Source organism: Mytilus edulis, chromosome 4, assembly GCF_963676685.1.
Source record: "Mytilus edulis chromosome 4, xbMytEdul2.2, whole genome shotgun sequence".
Taxonomy (NCBI): Eukaryota; Metazoa; Mollusca; class Bivalvia; order Mytilida; family Mytilidae; genus Mytilus; species Mytilus edulis.
In genome coordinates, this window is record NC_092347.1 from 63,463,858 (window position 1) to 63,475,566 (window position 11,709).

General features: G+C 30.7%; 1 protein-coding gene and 1 long non-coding RNA gene across 2 annotated transcripts; one reads left to right on the forward strand and one right to left on the reverse strand.

The window, feature by feature from the left end:
• Positions 1–1,908: 1,908 nt before the first annotated feature.
• LOC139521473 (putative mediator of RNA polymerase II transcription subunit 29) lies at positions 1,909–3,160 on the forward strand. Its single transcript, XM_071314948.1, has 2 exons — positions 1,909–1,956; positions 2,672–3,160. Exons 1-2 carry the CDS (start codon positions 1,909–1,911, stop codon positions 3,158–3,160), a joined length of 537 nt encoding a protein of 178 aa, XP_071171049.1.
• A 304-nt stretch (positions 3,161–3,464) lies between these two features.
• LOC139518501 (uncharacterized) lies at positions 3,465–8,075 on the reverse strand. The gene is made up of 3 exons (XR_011663383.1): positions 7,963–8,075; positions 4,860–4,922; positions 3,465–3,781 (listed from the first exon to the last, which is right to left on the reverse strand). It is a non-coding gene; the product is annotated as an uncharacterized lncRNA (long non-coding RNA).
• Between the last annotated feature and the right edge of the window lie 3,634 nt (positions 8,076–11,709).

Genomic DNA, 11,709 nt, shown 5'->3' on the forward strand with positions numbered 1-11,709 from the left:
GTAAATTGAAAAGCAATATTGGCTTATTACTTTCCTCAAACAAACCGTGCTGCGATATTCAGTATATAGGTGAAACCAGACGCTATTGATCTAAATCAATCGTTAATATAAATCAACGTGCAAGCTTCTTATACATGTACGGTCAGGTATTTCACATCCAATCTTTTATTATATTATTCTTTACAAAGCACAGGAAAAGAATTAACACTTAAACGGTCTGGAAAGACGTACGGTGACCTATAAATATTTTTTGTTAACTTTTATGTCATTTGGTCTCTTGTCAATAATTGTCTCATTTGCAGTCACACCACATTTTCTTTGTCTTAAATTATTCCCAACACATGGAATATAGTTACGATTCTGTTGTCCAGTCATTAGAGTTGGGATGTTTGGAACTAATATTGATTCACTCATACAAACATTGTATAAATAATAAACACATTTTTTCTAAAACAGGTTGTTGAACATACACTAGTTACGTTATTTTACGTATCATTTATGAAAACAAGGTTTGTGTACCCATATTCATACAAAAAATACTTTTTTTTATGCTCGTCAACTATATTTGTCTGAATTGAATTTCAGAGTTTTCGTTTGCTTTGACCAGATCAATGGCTACTTGAATTTCCTTGTCATGCAGGACGTTGCTTAATGATGCGGCAGCGCTGGTCTGACATTGCCAAATAAACGATTATACAGTTATGTCTGTAAAGCCTCAGTCACACCTTACCGGATTGCTTGAACGGACGCCTAACGGATAACTTTTTTTCTATCCGTTCATGTCCGTTAGACGTCCGTTCTTATCCATTAGATGTCCGTCCATATCCGTTGCATGTCCGTTAAGCGTACGTTTTATCCGTCGACGTCCGTTCTGTCCGGTGGAAAATATTGAGCATGTTCAAAACTTTGAACCGACGTCCAACGGATAAAATGTCAGTTGATCGTCCGGTAGGCGTCCGTTTTGTACGGTACTCGTCCGTTTCGTTTCCGTTTTGTATCCGTTACGTGTCCGTTATACATCCGTTGGAGGTCTGGAAGATAAATTCACCAACGGACTTCTACCGGACGTTTAACGGATAAAACGAATGATGAACGGATGAGAAACGGACTTCTACCGGACATATATAACAGACAAAACGGATGATGAACGGATCTGAAACGGATAAATGCCAATTGAAAATTTCTCGTCAGAAATTCCAATTATTGGTATGTCAGATTTCTTAAGGTTCATGAATTCTTATTATTCATAATCGATCTTAAAGTATAGGCACGTCTTCATAATCAAGCAGGTCTTATTCAGACCAGACACTGCCCTTTGGCGGAATTTTGAAGAACAAACCAAAACCAGTTACACAGAAACATTTTGAATATTTATGCGATTTACATGTATTATTATTGTCGCTTTTGATTTTTCCGTATATCTTGTTTATCCGTTTTATTCGGTACGCTTCCGTTAGGTGTCCGTTTCATGTGGTAGTCGTCCGTTAAATGTACGTTCGACATCCGTTCTGTCCGGTACGTGTCCGTTTCTCGTACGTTGCATATCCGGTGTGTGTGCGTTATCCATCCGTTGCACGTCCTTTTATTCGGTCAGTACATCAACGGACTCCCAACGGATAACAACTTTGTCAACGGACAACTTTTATTTTCATCCGTTAGGCGTCCGTTCGTGCTATCCGGTAAGGTGTGACCGAGGCTTTAGATTCATCACAAGGGTTTGGAGAATATCATTTATACGCTAGTGTTACAGATAAGCTACAGATGGACATCTGGGGCTTGACTGCTAAGGCGGTTTATGTCACAGCTCCCACAAAAAAATATGATTTAAGATATATCAGATGTGAGTTGATAATTAATTTTTGATCAGACGAATTTGTTAAAGAAGTTGGAAACTTTTACAGTGGTAAGATGTCAAATTCTGCAAATAATACAAATAATATAATTGAAAACTCAGAGGTAAACCAAACCAATGACAAAAACAATATGGCGGACACCATTGAGACGTATTCTTCTATATTTCAAAAACAAAACACCAAAATCAATTATGATGTTGAGGATGTTAAACCCGTGTTTATATTAGAAACTGACTTGTTTGGCAACACTAAACCAAGCAGAGAGACCAGTTTTTAACACACATAGAACTGTACAAAACCATCGACGCTACAATAAGCCCAGCCAGTCATCTTAAAGGGTTGCAGCGTGTTCGAGGTTTATGGAGAATCTATTTTGATTCTGAGATCGATAGGGAATCCCTACTTACATCTGGCATAACAATTCGTAATAAATATATCCAGGTTTACAGTAGAAACCCAAGGATAATTGTTCATGAAAGACCAACTTACCTGAAAATTCGTGTAAAAAATGTGCCTTGTTCCGCCGAGGATGGACAGATTGAGCGAAGCTTAGAATATCACGGATCTGAGGTTATTAAAATGTACAGAGAGCGATTGCGGGTAGATGGCCTGTTATCAAATTGCCAAACTGGCGATATAATCGCAATGGTAGCTCCTCTAAGTAAACCTTTACCGAGATCTGTCCTTATCGGTAAATACAGAGCAACAGTTATTCACCAAGGACAAGAAAATCACAATCAAGCTGAAATCTCATGTAATAAATACCTACAGAAAGGTCACAATTTTTCACAGTGTCCAAATGACTGGGTTGTCTTCAGTGTAACAAACAAGGACACAGACAAGCAGAATGTAATTCGCACCTACATGTAAGTGAAAGTGACGAAAAAGAAGACGACAATTCAGATGAGGATAAATCGGAAACAGAAGACTCTGTGCAGACATCACAATCAATACTGCAACCAATCCCCAATGACAGTCAATCAAAATCACCTATAGCTCCACTCAGCAAAGATCAAACTGACACCTCTACCAACAAAGGTGCAGACAACAACAATACGTACAATCATGACTCAGGATTGGAGGCTATAAACAACAACACATCAACAGATGATTCGAAAAGAAAAAAGAAGAAAAAAAAACTTACCAATTATCAAAATAAAGATGATAAAGCTCAAGGAGATATAAGCCAATATTTCCAAGGTTCGAACCAAACTCCAAAAAATAAAACTGATAAGAGAAATGCAACAACCCCTACAGAAGAGTATCAAGAACGTACAGGTCCTGGACACAAGACATTTAAATCGTAGGGCCAGTACCATATGTAAATCCATTACAATGCAATTGTTAAATAATTAAAACAGAACAATGTTCAAATATAAATATATGTACATAGAATTTATTATTTTTTTTTAATAATTAAAAACAAACCCAAAAAAATGAATGTGATGCAATGCGAGATTGCATACTTTCAAAAGATAATGTTTCAAACAATCACCTGTTGGAATGGGACGCTATAAATAGAACATTAGAATTTGAATGTATATTTGGTAACAATCATTGATATTAAAGTTGCAAGAATTGTCTATATCCAACAATTTTTCCTTTTGTGAAAAGAAATCCATCAGCCATATATGCCACGTTTATAATCCAGAGTGGTAATATTTTTCACACTTCTTTGCAATGTATAGAAAAGGAAAATCCAAATCTATTTGTAGAACATGACACCCAATTTATATCCATCTTTCACAGGTAAATCCAATAATAGTACATTTCAATTCCGGTTAATATTTGGAATATGGTATATGGCAAAACCATCACTGAAATTGTTAAACTTTTCTCTTAATAACGACTGGTGTTTGGACATACCACTTCAATTTGCTAATCCAAATTTGGGTCAGCTCCTGAGGAATGTCAAGGCCATTTGCGGTCTGAAAATAGACGATGAAATAAGAAAACAATGTAGTTATCATACTAGAGATGTTACAATGATTACTTACAACAATATTGTAAAAACTATTGACAAAGTTATGTACAATGTGTATATTAATATTAATACAAACTGCATACCATGTTGTAAACAAATGATGTTTATATTATGTATTAGAAAACTTTACTTTTTTAAATTAGATAATTTATGGTAAACAATGACTGAACCAATACATATATGTTCATTAAATTGTCAAGGTCTTGGTTCAAAAGATAAAAGACAAAGGCTTCACATGTGGATGAAGTATCAACATTGTAATATTTTATTTGTACAAGAGAGTCATTTTACTTCTACTTGAAAAAACATTTAAAAAATGAATTTAAAGGTGATACATACCACAGTTATGGAAATTCACAATCAAGAGGGGTATCAATTTCTATTAGTGATCACACTGATTATCAATTAATTGATAAATTTCAGGATGAGGAGGGACGAATAGTTTTGATTAACATAGAAATTTCAGAAAGTATCTATACTTTAGTTAATATTTATGCACATAATCTTCCTAAAAGTAGGAATGTTTTTTTTCAAAAAAAGTAAATGACATGATACAGAAAGACAGTTTAAGTAACTATGGTCATAGTTGGGGGAGATATGAATGATACATTATCTAATATTGACAGCAAAAAAAAAACTACAGAAATAATAAAAGAAAACAAAAACCAGTCAACAGTTTAAAAGGGTTAATCAAAACACATAAATTGATAGATATTTGGAGAGATATACATAGAAACAATATACAATTTACATGGAGACGGAAAAATAAGATAATTGAAGCTTCACGCATAGACTACTTTCCTGTTTGTCCAGAAATAAGGTCACATATATATTCAGCAGATATAAGACCTGCACTTATTTCGCACACAGATCACCAAGCTATATTTTTAAAGGTAAAAGGGAGATCACAATCAAAAGGGAAAGGTTATTTTAAAACTAATAATAGTATCTTGGATAATATAGAGTATAAAAAATATAATAAAAGGTATTATCATGAAATAGAAAAATAAAACAAAACTTACTGATAACATAGGCCATCAATGTGATCTGTTCAAAATTGAAGTTCGAGAACATACTGTTGCATACTGTAAAAGAAATGCAAATAAAAATAAAAGTGAAATACACATACTGGAAAATCAGATTAAAAAATTAAATGAAAGTATAAACAGAAATTGTAAAGATGATGTTATTAAACATTTTCAAGAAGAATTAATTTATAATGAATGTAAACTAAGAAAAATTTATGAAATAAAAAGTAAAGGAGCTCAAATAAGGTCAAGGATAAAATGGGTAGAAGAAGGAGAGAAAAATACTAAAAAAAATTTGGGATTAGAAAAAGCTTGACATACTAGAAAGACTATTACTGCTTTAAAAGATGATAAAAGAGTTATACATACTGAATCTTCTAAAATTTTACAAATAGAAAAATAATTCTATCAAAATATTTATAATAGTACAAGTCCAAATGTAAAATTTATAAATAAATTTATTAATGATACAAATATTGATCATAAATTAAATACACAAGAAAGTGAGATAATGGAAGGTACTTTAACCATTGAAGAATGCACTAACTCATTATTCAAGATGAAACTTAATAAATCCCCAGGAATTGATGGACTTAGTGTTGAATTCTATAGAACTTTTTGGGATGATTTAAAAGAATTTGCTGTATCTACATTTAATTATTCGTATAAAAAAGGGGAGTTAACAAGTTCTCAAAAACTAGGAGTTATTTCTCTTATACATTAAAAGAATGATCAACTTTGTGTAAATAAATATAGTCCCATAACTTTATTAAATATTGATACAATATTAATTGCATATTCATTGGCTCAACGCATTAAAAATATCCTACCAAAAATTATTCATAAGGATCAAAATGGTTATGTTAAAAATAGATATATAGGTTATAATATTAGACAAATTCAAGATATAATTGATTATGCAGAAAGATTTAACATAGAAGGAGCACTACTATTTTTAGATTTTTCTAAAGCATTCGACTCTTTAGAATGGGATTTTATGTTTTCAGCTTTAAAAAAATTTAGATTTCAAAATTCTATGCTTAAATGGATTAAGACTTTATATACAAATATACAAAGCTCAGTAATAAATAATGGATGGATATCTCAACCCATAAGCATTCAACGCGGAATACGACAAGGATGTCCGTGCAGTGTATTAATTTTCGTCATTGCAGTAGAAATATTAGCCTGTAAATAAGGCAAGACCATAACATTAAAGGATTTGAAATTAAGATAGACGGAAAAACACATTCATTAAAAATCAGCCAACTTGCAGACGATACAACACTTTTTCTAAAAACACAAAAAGACATTTCAAAAGTTTTGAATATGATTGAAATTTTTGGCACATTATCAGGTCTTAAACTAAACAGATCAAAAACAGAAGGCATATGGTTAGGAAAACACAAACATTGTAAAGAAAAATATGAAAACATCAACTTTACAAACAAACCAGTAAAATGTTTAGGAGTTTGTTTTGGTTGTAATAAAAATGTTTGTCAAAAACTCAATGCTGAAAGACAAATAGAAAAATCTGAGAAGATAATAAAAAACTGGGAGAAAAGAAATCTAACATTGTTGGGAAAAATAACAGATATTAAATCACTGATTATACCCAATATTACTTTTTTAGCATCTGTTTCCCACATAGAAAAAGAATATATTGATAAATTAAAAAAAAATATATTTCAATTCTTATTGAAAAGCAAAACAGAAAAGGTTAAACTTAATGAATTAAGCTATGAATTGCTAGATGGTGGTTTAAAAAAGATTGACATAGATAAATACATAGCATCTATAAAAATTGGGTGGATTAAAAGATTAATATATGGAGATTTTGCCAACTGGAAAGTAATACCATTATTTTATTTTAATAAATTCGGCAAGAACTTCCTTATCTTTCATATGAACATTGATGGTATTAACTCAATTCCTGATTTAAATAAGCTGCCAGAATTTTATTTGAATGTAGTTAAAGAATGGGTAAAAAACAAAAAAAAAATAGAGAAACAAGAAAACTTTAGAACTATTCGTCAACAAGTAATTTGAGGAAATCAATTTATCAAGATTAAAAAAAAAACCTTTTATTTCAAAACTGGATAAATAGTAACATCATCTATGTAAATGACATTATGGATGAAAATGGTAACATATTGGAGAAATATATTTTACAAAAACTCAAAATTAAATGTAATTGGTTGTCAGAATTTTCTCAATTGAAGAAAGCTTTGACAAAAAAATGGCTATACAGAAACATTAGAAAATTTAGAAACTATTTTTTTTTATAATATATTCATTCAGAATGAGAATGAAATGTCTGTTGGTTTTTAATCGATGGAAAACAGTGTTATATATTGAGTATATCAAGAGTTCAACATGTAATATATTAAAATTGGTTCATCATTATTTGAAGGAAAACAAGTATAAAGTGTTTCGTTGGAAATTGTTACACTTTATTCTACCTTGTAAAACTTTATTAAAACAGTGGAATATCTGCAATACTTCAAATTGTAATTATTGCAATACCACTGAAGATTATGATCATATGTTTCTGAAATGTCATTTTCTTGATGACTTCTTTAGTAAAATTAAAAATCTTTTTAGAAAACTGAATATTGATAATAATATTCTAACATTGAAGAATCTAGTATTTGGTTATAAAATCAATGATGAAAAATATTATGAATTAAATTATTTGATTACATTAATGATGTTTTGTATATATAAAGCTAACTATCTGTCTGTACAGAAAATAGAATCTATAAATATGTATGGCGTATTTAAAGCAGAATTTATGTACACAATGTACAGTTACAAACTGCAGGCAACATGTAAGACTACACAATACAATTATATTCTAGATAAAACTGTGAAATTATTGAAATAATTTCTTTGTTTGAGAAATATATGATCTAGCAAAAATAAATAAATGAAAAAATAAATTAAAGAAATAAATTTTACAAATTACATATCAGGAACTGATTAAGTAATATAAATTTTACCGTTCACCGCTACAAAAAAAAAAGATTAAAAAAAAGAAACAAGTATTTACTCTTGATCTTCTTTATACTACTGATACATTCTCATTTAGACATACCTGTGAAAATGCAACATCACTTCTGGATGTTTTATTTTTAAAGTCATAAACAGTGTGACAATTTTGTTTCAACTAGGAAGGGTGTCTTCAACCTATGCAAACATTTGATAAAACATATTCAACCTATGCCTACAAACAAAATACAATAGGTGTTGTTATAACAATTTCTAATTAATGAAAGGTAAAATACAGTCAGTATATTTAAGCATTAAATATTACTCTTTAAAAATTCAGAAACAAAAATGAAGTATTTGCAAAATTGAGTTGAAGTAAAAATTGAATTATTAGAAAATTCTAAAAAGCCAAAAAAATAGAACCCTGAATACTTCATGTAGCAAAATTAAGTTGAAATAAATATTGAATTATTAGAAGAAGAAAAAATAAGACTTAATTTCGAAAAAATTAAAGACATAAATATAACAATACTTGAGAAAAAAAGAGACAAAATGCTATTTCAAATATGAAAAAAAAAAAAATTTGGTTCATTTATAGGCAGTAACTCCAGTGGGATAGTGCACCAAATTTTTGCCCCATTTATGTTTTCTAGTCTTTGCATCCTTTTGTTCATTCGTCCGTCCGTTCGTTCCGCTTCAGGTTTAAGCTTTTGGTCGAGGTAGTTTTTGATGAAGTTAAAGTCCAATTGTCTTAGAACTTAGTACACATGTTCCCTATGATATGATCTTTCGAATTTTAATGCCAAATTAGAGATTTCCCCCCATTTTCACGGTCCACTAATTATAGAAAATGATAGTGCGGATGGGGCATCCGTGTACTGGGGACACATTCTTAATTAATTTTGTTTTAGTTTAGAAAATTCGAGCACTCCATGTTTGTTTTTATTCATTATATTGACTTGAAAGATTAATGGTTAAATTTTGTATCTCTAATTTAAAACTCCATCATCCGAATTGATAATTAGATAAAAATAAGATAATTTGCAAAATTGATATAAAAATTCAGTGAAATTTATATAAACAAACTCTTGTGTAGTCATTTCTTTGTGACCATCTTTAAAAAATGTTCAAATTTAGGACCACTTTGTGAAACCCATTAAGGACAACAATATGCCGTTATACCGTCCTAAGTAAAGACATGTCTTACTCCTGATATATTTTTGTGAAACCTGCCCCAGAGACTCAAGGATAACAACGACACCATTTGATTATGCAAATGCAGCACCATATCTTATAGTATGACTTCTGAGACAATCATATTAGGGAAATTTGTCTTAATGACGACTTCTAAGAAATTATCCTGTTGAAATAACTTTAAATTAAGATAATACTAACAATAAACACTGCCCTTTCCTCGGTCTTGATATCTATATCATTATCGGGAAGCTTAATACCAAAAGTTATGATAAAAGAGATGAATTTTCATTTCCTATCATTAATTATCTTTTTGATAGATGATGACGCTCCTTTGTCACCATCTTATGGCGTTTATATATCTCAACTTATACGATTCGCTCGTGTATGTAACAACGTATTAGATTTTAGCGAGATAAACTTATGTATTACTGAAAATTATTACACCAGGGTTTTCGATATTACAAACTAGTCAAAACATTTACTAAATTCTATCTTTGGACAAGGACATCATTCGTAAATATAATTCAACATGAAGACATCTTATACGTTGAGGTATTTCACATCCAATCTTGTATGGTAATATTCTTTACAAAGCACAAAAATGTCACCTGAAAAGCTAACAAAACCTTTAAACAGACTTATTATGAAAGGATATAGTTACGATACTGTTGTCATGTCATTTAAAATTGCATATTTTGACTCTAATATTGATTCACTTATAGGGTCTCTGCATAGGAACTAAACACATTTATTCTAAAAGCAGTTTTTGGCATGTTCTTCTCATACATTTTAAAGTGGTATAATACTGAACCCCTAGGGGGAGGAATTTTGCTTGATATTCATATGATGAAGACATAATCTTTCAATCAGTTTAATTTAGGTTTGGAGCTGGCATGTCAGTAACTGCTAGTAGTCGTTTGTTAATGTATGTATCATTGTCATTTTGTTTAGTTTCTTTCGTTACCTATTCTGACATCGGACTCGGACTTCTTTTAAACTGAATTTTACTATGCTTATTGTTTGTTTTTTCTGCATTGGCCAGAGATATAGTGGGAGGGTTGAGATCCAAAATAAACAGCTTTAACCCCGCCGGATTTTCGCGCCTGTCCGAAGTCAGAAGCCTCTTGGCTTTGTTAATTTTGTATGATTTTTAAATTTAGTTTCTTTTATATATTTTAAAGTTAAGTATGACGTTCATTATCACGGAACAAGTGGACATTTTTGTTTAAGGGCCAGCTGAAGCATGGCTTCGAGTGCGGGATTTTCTCGCTGCATTGACGACCCTTTGGTGGCTTTCGGCTATCATCTGCACTTTAATTTGGTCGTGTCTTTGACACATTCCCCTTTTGCATTCTCCATTTTACTATATATCAAGACTGAGGATGTATTTAAACGTAAAACGTTACAAAATAAAGTAACAAAAGCCGAATTGACAGGTTATTTGTTAATTCTGTTTTACTAGCAGAAAATAGCACTGATCTACAATACATGTTAAATACACTTTACGAATATTGTGAAGAATGGAAAATGAAAATAAATACAAATAAAACTAAAGTTTTGATCTTTTCCAGTGGCAAAATGCCAGTAAGTCTCAAGTTCACGGTTAATTGTAACGACATTGAAATTGTAAAAGAATACAAATATTTAGGTATTTTATTTTCTAGAAGTAAATCCTTGTTATCAGATAAAAAATATTTAAAAGAACAAGCCACAAAAGCTATGTATAGTATTTTAACAAAAGGTAGACAAAACAATTTGTCAATAGAATGTCAACTTAATTTATTTGACAAAATGGTTTTACCAATATTGCTATATGGATCAGAAATGTGGGGTTTTGAAAATATAGATATACTTGAACGTGTACATGACAATTTTGTAAAATTATTTTACATTTTAAACAGTCTACTTCAAATTTCATAGTGTATGCAGAAATTGGAAGATACACTATTACTGTGTCTGTAAAACTGCGAATGATTAATTTCTGGAGTAGACTTCTTAATGGAAAAGAAAGTAAAATTTGTGCTGTATTATATGAACTTGTATTTTTATGTTATAATGATTACGGAATAGACACTAAGTGGATATCATATATTAAAAATATTTTTGATAATTGTGGTATGTCCAATATATGGAATGCACAGTTTGCTGATAAATGGGTGTCAAAATGTATTGAGAAAAAACTCAAAGACCAGTTTCAACAAGAATGCTTTGCATTTGTTGCAGAATCACCTAAAAATTTATGCAGTCGTATTTTTAAAAATGATTTTCAATTCGAAAAATATTTTTCTGTTTTACCTTACAAATTCATTTATACATTATGCAAATATAGATGTGGTAGTCACCACTTGCCGATTGAGTCCGGAAGGTGGCAGGGTTTACCGAGAGAAGACAGAATATGCCGTCTGTGTGACTCAAGCGAAATTGGTGACGAGTACCATTATATTATGAATTTTGGATCTTTTAAGTTTGAAAGAAAGAAATGTTCACCTACATACTGCTGGTCAAACCCTAATATCTATAAATTTGATCAACTGTTTAATTCATGTAATATTGTAATATTAGAACAAACTATGTGAATTTATCAAAGTTATAAATATGAAAGTAAGTCCTCCAAGTTAATTTCATTGTATTGTTCATACATGCTTGTAAAAATTGT